The following is a 19,662-nucleotide window of genomic DNA, read 5'->3' on the forward strand; positions in this document are numbered from 1 at the left end:
AATGATGAGTTTACAAACTCTTCCGTTGATCGTGCAGGTTGAGCGAAAAAGATTAGTACGTAACCACGACTCCTGTGAAGCTTTTGGCAGGAGACAATTTCTACTAATGACAAGGCAAAGGCCAGTATCACCCTGTAGAACGTCTGTTGTGTCATCTTGATTTGCGTCGCAATCATCATACTGAGGAGCGTCATCTTCTTGTTCTTGGATGATGAGACTGCGCTTTGTCTGTTTAGGACAAGCAGTTTGGATGTGGCATCTTTCTCCGTAAGAAAAGCATCGCAAAGCATTGGTACATGCTGGGCATGAATTGGAGTTTGTATCAGAGTTGTTTCCTAGTTTTTTCGCGTCGGTACGTTGTGGTCGCACCATCAGAAACAGTTTGAGCCTTGTTATCGTTTTGGTTTTGAGGACGATTGCGTGACGTTGAGTTCCGTGATGGCCAAAGTTGAAGTTCCATGGAGATGGCACGTTGGTGAGCTTCCGAAGCCGAGGTCGGGTTGAACTGGGCAAGCGCGACTTGTAGTTGTACTCGAAGACCTCCAATGAAGCGAGAGATTAATTGGTTCTCGGTTTCACCCGATGTCATCCTTGCCGTCATATAGAAGAACTCTGTTGCATATTCATCAACTGAGCGTGAACTTTGGCGTAGGTTTTATAACTTATTGTACAAGGTACGTTCATAGTTGATGGTAAGCATCCTCGACGCATATGCTTTGTCAAGCGATCCCATGTATCAATGCGAGGCTTGTTGTCTTGTCGTCTAGACTCTTTGAGTTGTTGCCACCAAGCCAATAGCTCGTCCCTTGAACCGTGTAGCTACCAGAAAAACCCTCACATCATTCGGAACTTGTCGAAATTCAAGAATTTCTTCGACCGTGTTTAACCAATCGATAAAATCTTCAGGGTTTAGGGTTCCATGGAACTCTGGTATGTCTGATCGAAAGCTTGTCTCCCAAAGGTTAGGTTGGTTTGCTCGGTGGTCATGTTCATCTCCCTGAACGTTTAGACGTTCATTATGGTGGACAGCACGTTGACCCTGTTGGTCATGATCGTGATCAGCGAACACGTTCTCGACCAAACCTTCATCATCCGATGCATCGAGTTGAGCACTGCGATGTTGTTGCCAATTTAGAGGGCTTTCTCCCTGTGCAGCACGTTGATTGTGCTGATCCTGTAATATTGTTTGTAAAGCGGTGGTTACAGACGTTTGTAGAGCTGCTTGTAATCTAGGAGTAAACGCCTCGAGCATGAGACGAATTTCTTCAAGTTGATCATCCTTCAATTTCCGTGGTGCCATGATCGAAGTTTAGATTGAGAAATCTAAACGGCTATCTCTGATACCAACTGATAGAGTAACCGATAGTTGTAGGTGCAGTTGTTTAGTCTAAGAATGCCCAAAAGAACCTACGATCTTGAATCCGTTGAGATCACCTATGATCTAGCCGTAAACAAGAGTTGAAAGCAAAGCTTCGTTTTATAAAATCAATAATAATAATAATGTATCTCTCATAAACCTAAGAGATCAATTCACTATATATACTACTAGGAAAATTCCTAAGTCCTTAAAGATTATGACGTAACATTATATCCATAAGTCTTATTCTAAACCTCCTTAAATAATGGAAACTTAACTGAAACATAATTAGTAAAAGATGATAAAGCCAAAGCCGAAAAGGAAAACATAAGCCAAGCTGCATCACAGAGTCAATAGAATTGAGAGAGAAATCATCATCTTTATGAACCTACAAGGCATCTCAGGGTTCAGGTCTCTATGCGTAGCACCGAGTGAATGTCACCTTCAACAACCCCGACAAAGATCTTAGTCGGCTCAGCCGCTTTCCTCTGGTCGTAATGCCATCTTTGAATAATCCCATCAAACAGTTCCTTGTCATATATTACAGCTCAGCGTGAATGTTTGGTGTCTTATGACCAAGAAGATCGTATGCATGATTGTCCATGTTACGCCTCATGATTGGTTCTCTCAAAGCAATGACAATAGCTGGATTCTTGCTGGTGTTGTCCTTCTCGTGAGCTTCTTTGGATAATTCTTGAGCAATGATATCTGAAGCCTTTCTCAGAGAATGATCTGGATTAGAGTGATCTGAAGAAGCAGAGTGTTATTGCCCTCGTAGATTTTTTCCGTGACAGATGCACGACATGAATTTCCCATCAACAATGGAAAATAACCAAACCTTCGTTTAAAGACAGCATTCTTTCACTCTATGTTCTTCTCATCTAACGCACTTCTCAACGATATTTTGAAAAAAAGATGACATCAGAAAGTACAAAAAAAAAGGGTTCTCGTCTTTCACATTCCATCTCTGTGGTTACATCCTAAACCCTCTAAATTCCAAAACTATGATATATATTAACCTCTTGCAACTTTCGAAATATTAAGATTTTGTAGGAACAGAGTTATACTTATACACATAACATCTATAAAACAAGTTAAGACTGAAACATAAAATAAAACAAGATTTGGTCTGTTAAGGTAACATTTCAGAGTACTTGCAAAATCAACAAACTCACTGAAAACTCAAACCAAATCTTATCACAACAGCTAGCAAACAAGTTCATGATCATCAATCAATCATATGAATGATTCAGTCTTTTTTATTACTACCCCAAGGAGAACAAATCTTTTCCAGCCCCTTCCCAAGAGAGCATCCGAGTCCAGCTCTTTCCTTGTCAGGTGAGACAGAGGGAGAACGCTTAGGAGAATCAGAACCGCCAGCCTCATTCTTCCTGGGATGAATGGTTTCAACGACGGCCTCGATCTCTTCCTTGGCTCTCTCGAAAACATTGGGAGCCTTCACTTCGTTAACAGGCGTGTTCTCGTCAATATCATCACTCCTTCCATGAGTTTCTTTGTGGTGATGATGATGATGATGGCGATGAGGTTTCTCCTTGGAATGGAAGAGAGATTTGATTTCTTCCTTGGCCCTTCTCATCACATTCGGTTTCTCCTCGGATTTGATTTCCATCTTGTCAGATTCGTCCCTAACAACATAAAGCATTGCAAAATCAAAACGATTGAAACTCTGATCCATCATATCATAGAATTACACAGAGAGAGAGAGAAACAAAAACCAAAACCTGGAACTCTTGCGTTGATGAATAGCACCAATAACAGCATCGATCTCCTCTTTGGCTCGTTCGAACATGTTCGGTGCTTTGACTTTGCTCTCGTCAATGTCCGAACGATGTTCATCACCTAACACACACACATACACATAGATTCCATATAACATGAGATGCACAACTTAACCACACTACTGTTCAAACCAAATCGAACATAAACATAACACATCGGTAATAACGCGATCAACCTCACTAAATCACCACTAAACCCCAGAAGAAAAAAAATCTGCGACGATAATAACCAAATTGGCTTGAAAATTTCTCAAAACCAAAACAAGTAAAACACAGAATCTCATGATCAATTTAGATTAGAAAACCAGATTCATACATCATCTCAACTTCCAATTCGGAAGAGAGAAAAAAAAAGATGGAGCAGAATTTACCAGAAACAGTGTTGGGACCAGTCATCGTCTTGCTTTGATCGATGAGATTAGGATTTTCTAGGGTTTTTGCTCAGAGAGATAATTTTTCTGGGAATATACGTTGAAGGAATTTGTATCATCTGCAGAAGGTAAAATATAGGACTGGTCTCTATTTGAAAACGGACCAGACTGGATTACCAAGATATTGGGTCCCACACTTTCAATGTTTTAAGCTAATTATAAGTATTTAAATCATTCATTGCCACATAACCATCTTTTGATGGGCCTTTGTTTATAACGAGGATTGGGCCTTCACTAATTTTTAAGTTTTCCATTATTTTTACACATTTTCGGACATAAATCCAAACAAAATTTAAAAATTTAATCCGACCGGCTGGTGCGTTCCCGACCAAGCCATCCAATGCAAATGCCGAGAGAGTGTCTTGTCCGATTTTCAAAATACTTTGTATTTTTAATTTTACACTATTTAGATTACTCAACATTTCGAAGATAATATTAAAAAAAAAATCTTTATTAGTAGCTTGTTTCTTGACCGAGCTATTAGCCCTAATCTGGTTACATTCTACGGGTCTGAGTGGTATAATGTAGAGTAATCTAATTATCTAAATAGAATAAAACAGAGTAATTGAGAGGAAAGAAAAATAAATAATTAGTGTTGCTCTGCATTTTTCTTAGATAAAGAAGAGGAAAAAGGAAAAAAATTGTGATAAAAGAGAAACACATGTTAGCGAGAAAAAGAGTAATTTTTATAAAAAGTTCTTTTCACATGAATGGTAAACTTAGAGAAAGCTGAAGTAACAACATGTTTTACTCCAAACTTTTACTCAAATAGTTATATTGTCACACACTACGTCTAAGGCAAAGTGTTTTATCTGGACGTATAGGTGCGCAATTCCAAACATCTAATTCAATTCAAACTTTGATATCATGGTCTCGGGTCAAGCCAAGACAATAAGAAAGGAATGATCATACAATATAATTTACTTAGAATAAGTCCAATGGAGAGTTCTCGAAGAAAAATTCTGAAGTATATATATATATATATATATTTCATGTTTTAATTGGAGTATTTTTAAAATAACGAGAACCTCTTTTTAAAATATTTCATATTATTCATGATTTTAAGATAATTAAGGAGAAGGGTTTGGGACGCTAAAACCTCTTTTTAAAATAGTTTGGCAGCTTGTAGTAAGTGATAAAGGGAAGGGTTTGGGACGCCAACACGTTTTAAGTTTGATTCACCTGCTATGCCAAACTATGTTACATTCTTTCTGGACACCTAACATAGATATGAGCTATTTCTTTCGGTCCATTTGAATATCTGGAAATAGAATTTATCTATGAGCTGTACCTCCTCTTGGAGATTACTCTGAGCCCTTCCATAGGTCGGACTCCAGGTTAATCAAAAACATATACTTAAAACAAAATGTTTAAAACATTTTGAGAATCTTTGCAAGAACCCTCTTTAATCATGTTCTTATCGTATGAATTGAGAAACGTGGTATCTTAGCAGCATCTCTTTTTAAGGCATTTATTCCATTGAGATATGTGGCAGCACGTTGACAAAAGAGAAGAATGTGTAATAGAACAACTCGTAAAGTCATAATACCAAATCGATATCGAAAAATGTGGCTTTTACAAATGTGATCATCCACGTATGAGGACACTAAGCATCCTCTCATTGTTTCTGCTTTATCATCAGTACATATGTCACTTTATTCTTGTCTTTATCTTTAAATGTTACCGATATAGACATCTATAAATAGAGAGGCTGTACTTGATTATTTGAATAATCTGAATAAGATCAACTCTTCTTCTCCTCTTACGATCAAACTCTTCCTCTCTGTCTCCTTATCACTTTCTAACATACATATCAATAAATTATTATCTCTCACAACACGTTATCAGCACGAGGCTCTGACCAACTGAGGCTTATCAATCCTAAAATTCTTAAACCAGCCGAGGTAATGTTTAAATTTATGTATTTCAATATACTTAATTTATTTAAATTTTATTATTATTTCGGAGTGAGAGGCTGGACCTTCTCCGTTTATTTTTTGGGATGATAGGCGCTGCCTTCCCCGACTGATCGTTATGGTAGGCTATGCCTTCACGATCAGAGAAACACGTGGTAGGCTTTGCCTCCGTGAATAAAAAGAAAAGGTCAAAAATGGTAGACTAAGTCTCTTTGGACCTTGAAATAAGTAAAAGTCAAAATGGTAGACCATGTCTCCTCGGACTTTGAAAAATGATCAATATGGTAGTCTATGACTCCTCGGATCATGTGGTAGGCTGAACCTCCCGATTTTATTTATGCTATTTAAATTCCTACAGTTTAAATTTATGCAATTTAAATTTATGCTTTTAATTTTTGCATTTAAATTATGCATTTAGATTCCTGTATTTACTATATTTATAATATTATTCTATAAATACAGTTATCATGTCGAATTTGACAAAGCTCGAAATTAATGCCCTGAATATTACGGGAAATAATTATATGACCTGGGCAGTGGGTGCAAAGATGCACCTGAGAGGAAACGGGTTTTTGGAAACCATCGATAGTTTGAAAACGGTGTCGGATGAGAAAAAGGCTAAAGCCATGATATTTTTACGACACCACATCCATGATGGTTTAAAGGATGAATATATTACGAAAGAGGATCCTTGTGACCTCTGGAAATCTTTAAAAGAGAGGTTCGATCACCAGAAATATGTGATCTTACCGAAAGCTAAACATGAGTGGATCCATCTCCGGTTCCAGGATTACAAAAGTGTTAGTGAGTTTAATTCCGCGATGTTCGGAATTACTTCGAGGATGATGTTATGTGGAGAGAAAATAAGTGATTATGATATGATCGAGAAAACTCTCTCCACGTTCCATCCTGAAAATGTAATCCTGCAGCAACAGTACCGGGTGAATGGATATACCCGTTACTCGGAGTTGATGCAAGTCCTCCTTGTAGCGGAGCAGAATAATCAACTCGTGACTTTAAACCATCAAGCTCGTCCCACTGGATCTGCTCCATTCCCTGAAGCGAATGTTGCATCATCCAGTTATGATAATAGAAGAGGACGAGGTCGTGGACGTGGTGGAAACCGTTATCATGGTCGTGGAAGAGGACGAGGAAGAAGATTCCGTCCCTATGATGAAAGAAATAATAAAGACTTCCACGAAAATGAAAGGAATGAAAAGGGCCAGGATGATAAAAGGCAAACGGAAAAGGTTTGCTACAGATGCGGCATGAAAGGTCATTGGGTACGAAACTGTTGTACGCCAAAACATTTAGCTGATCTGTATAGAGAATCCCAAAAGGGTAAAGAGAAAGGAAGAGGTGAAACAAACTTCATCTCTGATGAACCTGAGCCATCCTTTCATGGTTTGAACGATGATACTCATCTCGACGTATCAGACTTTCTGGTTGAGCCAGAGAGTATCGATGAGTGATGTAGATCGATGTGATATAAGTTGACGGTATTATAGTATATATATCTTTTGTTGTAAAATATATGTTATGTTTGTCATGTTTGATGTTTAATAATATGTTTTATGAATATTTTATATTCAGAAAATGCCAAACTTTGAGACTATGGAAGGAGATCTGTGTTTGGCAGATAGTGCGTCAACGCACACGATAATTAAAGATAAGAAATATTTCTCCAGTCTCAAAATAAGAAATTACGCTGGAAGCGTAAGTACAATATCTGGTAATGCAAAGATTATTATGGGCTCTGGAAGAGTGAAATTTTCAATGCCAGGGGGGACGATATTTGAGATAAATAAGGCATTGTATTCCCCCAAGTCTCATAGAAACTTGTTAAGTTTTAAGGATATCCGAAGAAATGGATATCATATTGAGACTATGAGTAAAGATGGCATTGAATTTCTTTGCATTAAGTCTGAGAGGAAACATATATTGGAAGAGTTAAGAATGTTATCCTCTGGACTATATTATACGAAAATAACCATGACTGAGTCTTATGCCGTGGTAAACATGAAGTTTATTGATACATTTAAAATTTGGCATGAGAGGCTAGGACATCCTGGTTCAGTCATGATGAGAAAGATAGTGCAAAATTCGAATGGCCATCCGTTGAAAAACGGAAAAATTTTGCAAACGGGCGAGTTTACATGTGATGCATGTTCTCAAGGGAAACTTATAACTCGGCCATCACCAGCAAAAGTAGGCAATGAATCACCAATGTTTTTAGAAAGGATACATGGTGATATATGTGGGCCGATCCACCCACCGTGCGGGCCATTTAAGTATTTCATGGTATTGATTGACGCATCTAGTAGATGGTCAAGTGTGTCTCTTTTGACGACACGAAATACGGCTTTCGCAAAGTTCATTGCCCAGATAATAAAGCTGAGAACGCAGTTCTCAGAGTATGCCATTAAGAAAGTAAGGCTTGATAATGCTGGTGAATTTACATCACAAGCCTTTGATGATTATTGTATGTCAATGGGGATTGATGTGGAGCATCCAGTTCCCCATGTGCATACACAAAATGGCATGGCCGAGTCGTTGATAAAACGGTTGCAGTTGATTGCAAGACCGTTAGTCTTGAGAACGAAGCTCCCAATTTCTGTATGGGGACATGCTATATTGCATGCGGCTGCACTGGTTCGGTTAAGACCGAGTGCATATCATAAGTACTCCCCATTACAATTGGCATCTGGGCAAGAGCCAGATGTATCCCATCTCCGTATCTTTGGGTGTGCGGTCTATGTTCCGATAGCTCCGCCACAAAGAACAAAAATGGGCCCACAAAGGAGATTGGGAATATATGTGGGTTATACGTCACCAAGTATAATAAGATATCTGGAACCAGTAACTGGTGATATGTTTACGGCAAGGTTTGCCGATTGCCATTTTAATGAGGATGAATTTCCAGCGTTAGGGGGAGGAATTGGTAAAATTCCTCAAAAGATTACATGGTGTACACCGTCGTTGTTACACCTTGATCCCCCTACGAATCAAAGAGAACTGGAAGTTCAGAAAATTGTGCATTTGCATAATTTGGCAAACCAGTTACCAGATGCGTTCACAGATACAAGAAGGGTGACGAAGTCATGTATACCCGCTGAAAATGTTCCATCAAGAGTTGATGTTCCTAAAGAACAAACTGATGGAAATAAAATGAATGAACCTAGGGTTCAGTTAAAGAGGGGGAGGCCAGCGGGTTCTAAAGATAAAAATGTCCGAAAGAAAAAGAAATTGGATGAGCAAAATAGTAAGGTTCGAGAAGAACCTGATACTGAAAAATGTCTGAAAGAAGGCATAGATAAAGATGATCCAGATGACGAGAAGGGAACCGAAAAGTATGAGATTTCCATCAACTACGCCCGAGATGAAAAGTTATGGATCAGAAATAAGATAAAAGATGTTGATGGAATATTCTCCTTTTCTGTGTCCAAAGAGATCGATCATGAAAATGATGATCCCGATCCAAGGTCCATTTTAGAATGTCAAAAAAGACATGATTGGGAGGAGTGGAAGAAGGCCATTCAAATTGAATTACTCTCCCTAAATAAAAGAAATGTCTTTGGACCTATAGTCATAACGCCTGAGAACGTAAATCCTGTTGGGTATAAGTGGGTATTCGTGAGAAAAGTAAATGAGAAAAATGAAGTAACATGATATAAAGCCCGATTAGTTGCCCAAGGTTTTTCTCAGAGACCGGGAATTGATTTTGAGGAAACGTATTCCCCGGTAATGGATGCAATTACGTTTAGATTTTTGATGAGCCTAACGGCGTCTAAAAATCTTGAAATGCAACTCATGGACGTTGTGACTGCATATTTGTATGGATCGTTGGATAACAATATATATATGAAGCTCCCTGAGGGATTGAAAATGCCTGAAGCATTGAAAGAAAAATCCAGGGAGATTTGTTCGGTCAAGTTACAGCGATCACTTTACGGATTAAAGCAATCCGGACGCATGTGGTACAATCGCTTAAGTGAATATCTTTTGAGTAAAGGATATGTGAATAATGCGATATGTCCATGCGTTTTTATAAAGAATTGTCATCTGGCTTTGTGATCATTGCTGTATATGTAGATGACCTGAACATAATTGGAACTCAAAAGGAGGTTGATGATGCTCGAACTCATATGAAAGAGGAGTTTGAAATGAAAGATCTCGGCAAGACAAAGTTTTGTCTTGGGATCCAGATAGAGCATCTCCGAGAAGGGATATTTGTGCATCAATCAAACTATACGAAAAGGATATTGAAACGCTTTCGTATGGACAAAGCGACTCCTTTGAGTACTCCAATGATTGGTAGGTCTCTCAATGTTGAGAGTGATCCTTTTAGGCCCTGCGAAGATAGCGAGAAGATATTAGGTCCTGAAGTACCTTATATGAGTGCTATCGGTGGGCTTTTGTATCTTTCAAACTGTACCAGACCCGATATTGCCTTTGCTACTAACCTCTTGGCAAGATATAGTTCTGCTCCTACTCGCAGGCACTGGGACGAAATAAAGCATGTATTCCGTTACCTCCAAGGTACAATTGATTTAGGGTTAATGTATTTTAGAAAACCCGAGTTTGGTATGGTTGGTTTTGCAGATGCAGGATACTTATCAGATCCTCATAAGGCTCGATCGCAAACCGGCTACGTTTTTACAATTGGTGGAACCGCGATCTCTTGGCGGTCCCAGAAACAAACTCTGGTTGCGACATCTTCAAATTATGCAGAAATTATTGCGCTTCACGAAACATGTCGAGAATGTGTGTGGCTCCGGTCAATAAGTCACCACATACAAGAATCAAGCGGAATAGTCAACGAGAAAGAGCCGACAAAAATATTTGAAGATAATTCAGCTTGTGTTGCTCAACTCAAGGAAGGCTACATTAAGAGCGACAGAACAAAGCACATCCCTCCAAGATTTTTCTCGTACATAAGAGAGCTCGAGAAAAATAAAGAAGTGGACATCGAATATGTACGATCATGCAACAATCCAGCTGACTTGTTCCCCAAAGCTCTTTCGACTACAACATTCCGAAAACACGTCTACTGTATCGGAATGCGGCATTTGCGTGACCTGTGAAGAAAAAGCTATGTCCATTATTTTTAGGGGGAGATTACGGCAGTGTACTCTTTTTCCCTTGTCATGGTTTTTGTCCCAACGGGTTTTTCCATGACTAGGTTTTTAATGAGGCACTACGTAACACAAGATGGATGATCAAGGGGGAGTGTTACAAATGTGATCATCCACGTATAAGGACACTAAGCATCCTCTCATTGTTTCTGCTTTATCATCAGTACATATGTCACTTTGTCCTTGTCTTTATCTTTAAATGTTACCGATATAGACATCTATAAATAGAGAGGTTGTACTTGGTTATTTAAATAATTTGAATAAGATCAACTCTTCTTCTCCTCTTACTACCAAACTCTTCCTCTCTTTCTCTTTATCACTTTCTAACATACATATACAATAAATTATTATCTCTCACAACAGTGGCTTGCTTTTCTTGAACTTTTAATTAGCTAAAGTTTTACACTTGTAACATTTTGAACTTAACGCTAATAAGTACTGTATTTTTATTTCTCACCCATGCGAGACCTTTTTGTCTGAACAACAGAAAAAAAAAGTAAAAAGAATATCTTATATATTAAAACAGAAGTTATAACCTTGATTTACGTGTGATTTATTAAAAAACAGTTTTAATGGACATACTCCTAAAAAATCATATTACATTTAATTTTTAATTTTATCATTTAAATTTTGGGCCTACCAGAAATTTTTATTGGACTATCAATAATTGGATTTAAACAATAGATGATCCATTGGATTTATAGATAGTATAAATTAAATAGATATAATTTAATGTTTTAATAGTATACCTCAATATGTTAAATATTTAAATATTTGTCGATGTTAACTTTTAAAATTATAAAGATTTTTTTTTAAATAACAAAAATCATATTATCTAACAATGATTAATCTTTACTACCTTAAACCAATGAAAACAAATTTTAAACTATATAGTTTACTTTAAAAATTAAACAAAAACTAAATGTTTAATTATTTACTCGATAATATAAATCTATGAAACAAAAAGTTTAATTTTTAAAAAACTTTCTAAATTTGTGAAATGTTACAATATTTTTGAATATGACAATAAAACAATATTTTATTAATCTTTATATATATAGTTACGATTTTAATAATGAAATAATAATTCGAATATATATATATAGAAGAAGATACAAATCCATGTGAAAATTTGAAACAATCTATTCAATGAAAAAAATACGTAAACTTATTATGTTTTAAAAATTGATAGACACATATATATTATAATATATACCAATTTAGAATTGAAAACAAAATATTTATATAAAAATAAATAAAAACAAAAACCCGCGCGGTTGCGCGGATCGAGATCTAGTTCAGATTAAAATACACGTAATTACGGTCTTACTTGTTGACCAATGTCCGTTGCTTGGGTGGTGTTTTACTTGGTAAATAAGCATAAAGTTAAAACCCTTTTATTACGCCTCCCAGTAGGCCTGAGACTTATTATCCGAGATCCGGATTCGATCCGAAATCCGCTCCGGATCCGTTCCGGAAATAGGATATTCGGGGTGCCCGGATCCGAATCTGGATAGTAAAATCTTGGATCCGTGCAAACCGAATCCGGATCCGAATATCTTAATTTTTAGGTCCGGATATCCGGATCCGGATTTGTATTTTTAAAATACATTAAATTTTTAAATTTTATTAATATTAATATTTGATATATTAATATTTATACATGAATTAATCTTATAATATTATATTTTAGTTTTTACAATATTATAAACATATATAAATATATTTATAAATATTTAATTTATGTATTATATTAAAAAAATAGTAATTTTGTTAAAAAAATTATTTTTAATTATTTTGACGGATCCGGATCCGAATCCGGATATCCGCGGATAATAAAATATCGAGACGGATATCCAAAACCGGATATTCGGAAACCACGAATTCGGATCCGGATATTAAATCCACGGATCCAGATCCGGATCCGTCCAAGGGCTACCTCCCAGTGCACATGATGAAGTCAATTCTTACGTTTATAATAGTTGTGCCCAACCTAAAACTTCATGTATTTTGAAACAGAGGGAGTATTGTTATTCAAAACTAGCATATTCTATTCAAAATTGAGAAATTGGTTTGTCGGTTAAAATATACAATATTTGCACATATAGTTTTAAGATACTGTTTTGTAACTAAAAACATTTGATAGTATTGATACGATAAAGATTGAGGCTGCAATTTTGGTTAGTTTAAGGCTGCGATTTTGTTTGCATTAATAAACCAAATATCTTGAAGTCTGAACTAATGAACACGTACGCTGCGTAGTTGACTATAAAGTATAAACAATAAGAAGCTCCTTTTGGAAATCCCCAAATGTAAAGGGACTTGACCGTAAGTGCGTATTTGTAGAGAGAGAAAAGAGAGAGAAAATCAGATCTGGTTTTGGGTCCGGCGTACGGCCGGCGCGTGAGCGTTCGTGCCGTCGCCGGAGCCCATTTTCTGTTGGTTAGAAACGTTCCCCGGCTTCTTCTTCACCTCCTCTCTCTGTTCGTTTTGTCGGAGCTCTGTCCAGTCTCCATCCGGAGTTGTCAACTCGGGGAGTGAACAGACACATGCGGTGGCGCAGTGGCTGGAGTAACGACGCGACCGGGTGAAGGGTGAGGTGGGGTGATGTCGGTTTGTCAGATTAGGGTTTTTCGGGAGGTGGATGTTTCTACAGATCCATCGCCGCCGGTCTAGTTTCTGGGAGGCGGAGGCTTCGTTAGCTCCGCTTTCGCCGGCTTCAGTTTCCGGGAGGCGGAGGCTTCGTTAGCTCCGCTTTCGCCGGCTTCAGTTTCCGGGGGGTAAAGGCGTTCTTTGCCTTGTGCCGCCGGCGTTTAGTCCCTACGTTTGTTAGGGTTTTTTTTTTATCTTTGGTTTTTGCGGTTTCGGTTTGGTCTAGTTGGAGGAGTTCTCGTCGGAAGACGATCGAAGCTATCCGATGTTGAAGGGTTGGTTGTGCCGGCGAAGCTTTCTTCCCAGTTCCGGTGACGAAAGGAGACGAAAGGAGGCGGATGAGATCTTGGGTTACCGATTGACTCTCTCCACTAATGGGAACTTGCGGTTGGAAGCGTTTGCGGCGAAAAGGTTGTGAAGTCAGTGAGTGACGGTTTATCCGGTGGATCGTTGGGTTGATCACCGGTGATGGCTGGAAGCGGGGGGACGCCGTGAGCGAACGGAGGCGCCGCTTTTAGTTTTTCTCTAGGGTTTCGTTTGGTGGGCCTTGGGCCTTTTTGTAATGCTGGACTTGGCTCATAAAATATTAAAATTAACTATTGACGGAAAAAAAAAAAAAAAAAAAGGGACTTGACCCAAATTGGTTGACTCTACATTTTACACCTTTCCACACCGAACAGGTTTTGGTCCTCTCTTGTTGTCTTTATCACATTCATTTATGGTTGCTTTCTTTGACCGTCATAAATTATACTCATATTTATTTTACTAACACAGTAGTGTTATTAATTGGCTGGACAACTGAGATCAATTAAAGAATGTATTTTCACTTATTAGATTGGCTTTGCACTATCGTAATCGTAAATTCGCAATCATATAGTATTATTTAAAGTTTTAATATGCAGCAACATGCTTAGTGTCCCACATCGCGTTTTCTCACCAAACTCGAATGTTATAGAATTGATTTTGACTAGTGTGGAATTCTGTAACCAAAAGAACGAGAAAATTAGTCCCACGAGGCTACGACGAGGACAGGAACTTCCTTAATTACACGGTTTCGTTTACTAGTTACAACGTCATGATCTAATGGTTTCACGATATTATATGAAACAAAAATGGTGTTGTTATATACATCTGTATAGAGCACTATTTTGTATCATGTCGCTAGTAAGATACCAGCTCAGTAGCTCACACGAGAAGAGTTCAACATGATTATTTTATTTCACGATTATGTCTACATGTGTATTCTTAACACAGTATTAAGATAAGTTACAAGAAAAAATTACATTGTTGAACTCATGGGGATCATAAAAAAAAGATGTTTACCGATAGACCACAACAATTAGTATAATATTAGGCCTATAGCTAAGATTTTGTAGATTTGATATGGGTCATATGACCCCCTTAACTATAGAATGGTTCCACCACTCGCAAAAACTACCGTCAAACGTGGATTTTATAGGACGGCTCAAATGATACATTTAAGCGTGAATTTTCGTAAGATAGGTAAAATGCACACAAATATTTATAACCACGTAATGATTGTCTAATAACAGGTATCTTTGGGTTGATAAAAGCACTTCACTATATTGTATTGTGTGGATACACGAATATAAAATTAAGGCCATTGTTTACGGCTCATTTAAATATTCAAATAAATGGTCCATTTGTATTTTATTGGGAATTAGTTGAGCATTTTCATAAGTCCACAGTGCCTAGGTTAAAAAATAAAATATACTGATTAGCATAAACAGAAGTAGAACAGTACGTTGACTGAAAAAAAAAAAAACTAGTGGATAGTTATCATGATCGGGACATAAAATTCTGAAATGCACATAAACTGGAAAGACGAAAACATTGTATAACCAAGAACGAGGACATATTCAAAGATGCCACGATTCATACGTAACGCCGTGCGTATATCACATTGAATTGTAAGTTAGTATGTAATATATAGAGAATGTATACTTCTAACTATATGTGTTCCAAAAAAAAAAAAAGTATACTTCTAACTATGTCAACAAAAATATATAAACCCTTTTCTCAAAATAATGTATATAGGTTGTAAGATTATACAATAATTTGACGACGTATGCAAAGATGATCCACACATGTTACACGCCGTACGTATATAACACACTCAAATGTTGGTTCAGTTATGTTATACAATAATATATGTATACTTCTAGTAGTGTTATAAAAATGTAGAAGATAAGTCGTGAGTACGATTATCTAACCGATACGCGGACGTATTCAAAGATGTCCCACACGCTAGTATATGTTTTATAAATCAGAGGAAAATGTTAAAACTTTGAATAAAGACTCAGAAAAATCTTCACTGCGTATCCTAAAGGTTCAGTCACAAACTTTTCTGAAGAAAATCTAATAATTACGTCATATTTATTTATCAGTTAATATATAATAACCTTATATATATGTAGAAGATATATGGACAAAGAAGAGACATTAACAGAAACAGAGTTCTTCTTTTGTATTTAATTGGTCTCTCTTTTTGCCGCCAGAAAAAGATACAGCGTTCGACAAACATCTTTACATCGTAACAGTGTATGTATCTTCCTCAATCTTCGGATTTCAACTGAAACTAGTTTCCTTTCTCGTCTCTTGTCTGAATCACTAATTTTAGTTCTTTTTTTTTGTTCAACCCGGCCTACTTTTAGTTCTTACAGGTAGCTTTCATGGCTTTATCTTTTGGGAGCTTACAAAGAGGCAACAGTTTCAAGAAAGATTCACAAGAGTGCGAAACACCGAGACTTCTGAAAAGCCCAGTAAAAATGTATCTGGAGAAGACTTTATCGTTCAAAGATTTGGTCGAGAAGGGGAACAAATACAAAGATGAAAACTTAGGGGTCAAAACGAGAAAAAGTGTAAACTTGAAGGGTCCTAAACCAGATAACATGGTTCTTCTTGAGAGGAGTCTCTCGTTCATAAGTCTCGTCCAGGTAGAGCACAAGGAAGAAGAAGCATGCTCGTCTTCAAACCGTAGGAGCAGGGACAAAATGGGAATCTCAGGGAGTTTAACGGCGTTAAGTTTACCACAACCTCCCCCGTTTTGGTCTCCGAGACCATCAACGGAGCTTGATGCTGCCGCTGTTACGTTACAAAAGGTTTACAAGAGTTACCGAACGCGTCGAAATCTCGCTGACTGTGCAGTAGTTGTTGAAGAACTATGGTACGTGACGTACGTCAACTTATAATTTTTACAAAGTTAAATTTACAAAAACAGGATATGTGATATGAAATTATGTTTGTTTTAGGTGGAAAGAATTGAAATTGGCAGCGTCAGAACCGAACCGAACCAATCAAACGGCTGTGTCCAGGTGGGCAAGAGCTGGAACAAAAGCAGCAAAGGTAAAGTTACTACGAAATTGGACACAAAAACGAACATTTTTATAATTTATTACATAGTTTTTTTTCTTACATAGTTAATATCATACCTTATCATATTTTTTTATTGTATGTTTTGTAGGTAGGGAAAGGCTTGCTGAAAGATGATAAAGCGCAGAAGCTAGCTTTGCGACATTGGTTAGAAGCTGTAAGTTTATGATTTATTTAGTTTACTTTAGTATATGGATATTATACTTTGATATATAGTAATGTTTTGTTTATTTTCACATTTTTATATAGATTGATCCACGTCATCGGTATGGACATAACTTACACTTATACTACGATGTTTGGTCAGTAAGCGAGAGTAGTCAGCCATTTTTCTTCTGGTAAATTTCACACAAACTTGGTAAAAAATATTTCAATTTTTTTCGCAATTAGTTTAGCTGATTCGATGGCAAACATTTTGAATGATACCAAAGGTTAGACATTGGAGAGGGCAGGCAAGTGAACCTCACCAAATGTCCAAGAACGCTTCTTCAACGACAATGCATCACTTACCTTGGTCCGGTATGTATTCATAGTAATTCGGTTAATTCTGGTTATCAAATAACAATACCCAAATTTAATTTATGGCTCGGTTTGGTTATATTAACAGAAAGAGAGACCAGCATACGAAGTTGTAGTGGAAGGAGGGAAACTAGTCAACCGACAAAACAAAAAACTCGTTGAGACCATCGAAGGAACAAAGTGGATCTTCGTGTTAAGCACGACAAGAAAACTATACATTGGTCAGAAGGAAAAAGGTCGGTTTCACCATTCGAGTTTTCTCTCCGGTGCTGCCATTACTGCTGCCGGTAGAATTGTTTCACACGGCGGAGTTGTAGAAGCTGTGTGGTCATACAGTGGTCATTATCGCCCGACGGAAGAGAATTTTCAAGAATTTATCGGGTTCTTAAAAGAAAACAATGTGGATCTTACCAACGTTAAGGTGATTATACAAATTAAAGGATATAGGTTTCGTTGAATTTAGCTTAAGTACATATTAATGATGATTAAATTTTGTTTGTTCAGTTGAATCCGATTGACGATGATAAGTGTATTGTCTCTAATGAGGGAAGCATTAAACCGCTGAAATCCGAAGGTACAGATGAAACCACGGTTATTCCGGTTGAACCGCCGGTAGAGGATTCCGGAGAACAAAAACGTTTTATGTGCAAGTGGAGTACCGGAAATGGACCTAGGATCGGGTGTGTGCGGGACTACCCTATGGATTTGCAGATCCGAGCGCTTGAACAAGTCAACCTTTCTCCTCGTGTGGTCAACGGAAAGATGGGATTATTTGGTCCAATACCTTCGCCAAGGCCTAGTCCAAAGATTCGCGTCTCTCCTAGACTATTTTGCATGGGTCTTCCAAGTCCGAGAAACTAATTTATCGTTTTTTTTCCTGATCTGATCATACATGTTCTTTTTGTCACCTCTGATCTTGGGTGATTCTTTAACAGGGGTACAACTTGTACACATTTCAAATAATTCATAATTTTTAAGGTTGTAATAACCTTTATTTACTTTGTAACACCGCTTCAATATCATTATTTTATTTATAGATTTTGTTATAAACCATGATCGACCATGGACCAGCCCGTACTGCAGGCCCAATCCGGGACATGATAAAGACAACCAGAGACTATGTGTTTATCTAGTATATATTCAATGTATATCTGTAACATAGTGTTTATCCTTATCCTTATCTTGTTAGGATAAACATGACCTTATGACGGTCTAATACCTTGTATATATATGGACCTTTTGGTCGACAGTAATGATAACAGAAGTATTTCCCCAACACTTCATTTACAACACGTTATCAGCACGACGTTGCTCTCATAAACCCTAACCCTAAAAACCAAAAACAATAATTCCGGGCAATCCATCAGCTAACCAGGAAGATCTCTAACTGATAGACCGATCAACCCATCAAAAGTTTTCAGGTATCATCGAAAACTCATCTAAAACCCATAAAATATTAAATACCCCCATCCGCAGCCATGTAGCTGTATTTAGCAACATGTCTCTGCAAATAAAATAAAACCAGAAACCATAAACTCTTTAAAATCTCGAACCTGAACTTGTTTTGAACCTGTTCTTAATCTGAAACTGATTTTAAAATTGTTTAAAACTTTTCCTGATGATAGTTTCACATTAGAACTGTTTAGGATTGAAAGTTAAACAATTTTTTTAAAAAATCTGACTGCTATATGTTGAAAGAAACCGACTCTTACTTGCTTAAACTTATCATTATTGTCCTGTTTAATGTTCTTATCTGATCTGAATCAACTAGAACTGTTAAGGACTGCATGTTACATAATTTTTTTTGAAAATCTGATCATGGTTTCATAAATTAATCCGAGGTTTTACCTCCTGTTCTTGTCTGAGAAATTTGTTTTCCTGATGATTGATAACGACTAGAACTTGATTAGGATTGAAAAAAATATTTTTTTAATATTTAAAATCGAAATATCAGAGCTATATCTGAGAAAATATATTTATTTTTAAATCGAAAAGTATATAATAAATTGCTTGAATAAATCAAATCTTCGCCTGATTTATTTTTTTTTAAGTCACAATAATTTCTGATTTGATTATTTTTCGAAAAAAATAATAATAAATATATGGTATATTTTTCGAAAACCCTAACTTGATTTCATGATTGAATTGGTTTGCTTGATTGCATATTGTTTGCATACTAATATTGCATACTGAACATGAAATCTCGACTGTTAGGGATATAGATCATTCATAGTTTTCATGCAATCTGATCTGAACTGAAAAAAAAAATCATTATACTAAATGATCTGATCCAATGGGATGAAGAAAATATGGAATATTTTCCTGATTATCTAAGATAGAATCCCTAAAGGCCTTGAAACCTTGTGTTTGAAATAAGAGGACCTTAAATCTGAAAAATACATTGATCCACACCTTAAACCGTATGGTTTTAAGAAAATGCATCATTTAGAGAAAAATTTT

The 19,662-nt window shown here is 36.9% G+C and overlaps 3 protein-coding genes across 3 annotated transcripts; 2 read left to right on the forward strand and 1 right to left on the reverse strand.

Annotated features, from left to right (window-relative positions):
* Window positions 1-2,440: 2,440 nt before the first annotated feature.
* LOC106416603 lies at window positions 2,441-3,732 on the reverse strand. The gene is made up of 3 exons (XM_013857523.3): window positions 3,528-3,732; window positions 3,100-3,217; window positions 2,441-3,003 (listed from the first exon to the last, which is right to left on the reverse strand). The coding sequence occupies exons 1-3, from the start codon at window positions 3,550-3,552 to the stop codon at window positions 2,607-2,609; spliced, it is 540 nt and encodes a 179-aa protein (XP_013712977.1). The 5' UTR covers window positions 3,553-3,732; the 3' UTR covers window positions 2,441-2,606.
* Window positions 3,733-6,051: 2,319 nt separating this feature from the next.
* LOC106417462 lies at window positions 6,052-6,975 on the forward strand. The gene is made up of 2 exons (XM_013858262.1): window positions 6,052-6,637; window positions 6,818-6,975. Exons 1-2 carry the CDS (start codon window positions 6,052-6,054, stop codon window positions 6,973-6,975), a joined length of 744 nt encoding a protein of 247 aa, XP_013713716.1.
* Window positions 6,976-11,905: 4,930 nt separating this feature from the next.
* On the forward strand, window positions 11,906-18,266 carry LOC106417903 (IQ domain-containing protein IQM5-like). The gene is made up of 8 exons (XM_048768797.1): window positions 11,906-15,852; window positions 15,966-16,477; window positions 16,563-16,656; window positions 16,775-16,840; window positions 16,933-17,021; window positions 17,115-17,202; window positions 17,291-17,623; window positions 17,707-18,266. Exons 2-8 carry the CDS (start codon window positions 15,984-15,986, stop codon window positions 18,061-18,063), a joined length of 1,521 nt encoding a protein of 506 aa, XP_048624754.1. The 5' UTR covers window positions 11,906-15,852; window positions 15,966-15,983; the 3' UTR covers window positions 18,064-18,266.
* The last annotated feature ends 1,396 nt before the right edge of the window (window positions 18,267-19,662 follow it).

This window comes from Brassica napus, chromosome C9 (genome assembly GCF_020379485.1).
Source record: "Brassica napus cultivar Da-Ae chromosome C9, Da-Ae, whole genome shotgun sequence".
Lineage (NCBI taxonomy): Eukaryota > Viridiplantae > Streptophyta > Magnoliopsida > Brassicales > Brassicaceae > Brassica > Brassica napus.

Bases quoted from the DNA above. Each gene is read 5' to 3' on its own strand.
- LOC106416603 (XM_013857523.3), bottom strand. From the start codon at position 3,552: ATGACTGGTCCCAACACTGTTTCTG. The intron at 3,218-3,527 runs GTAAATTCTGCT...TGTGTGTGTTAG, and splicing joins TGGTCCCAACACTGTTTCTG to GTGATGAACATCGTTCGGAC. The intron at 3,004-3,099 runs GTTTTGGTTTTT...TTATGTTGTTAG, and splicing joins CATCAACGCAAGAGTTCCAG to GGACGAATCTGACAAGATGG.
- LOC106417903 (XM_048768797.1), top strand. From the start codon at position 15,984: ATGGCTTTATCTTTTGGGAGCTTACAAAGAGGCAACAGTTTCAAGAAA. The intron at 16,478-16,562 runs GTACGTGACGTA...TGTTTGTTTTAG, and splicing joins GTAGTTGTTGAAGAACTATG to GTGGAAAGAATTGAAATTGG. The intron at 17,624-17,706 runs GTGATTATACAA...TTGTTTGTTCAG, and splicing joins TGGATCTTACCAACGTTAAG to TTGAATCCGATTGACGATGA.
- LOC106417462 (XM_013858262.1), top strand. From the start codon at position 6,052: ATGCACCTGAGAGGAAACGGGTTTTTGGAAACCATCGATAGTTTGAAA. The intron at 6,638-6,817 runs GTCGTGGAAGAG...CAAAACATTTAG, and splicing joins TGGTGGAAACCGTTATCATG to CTGATCTGTATAGAGAATCC.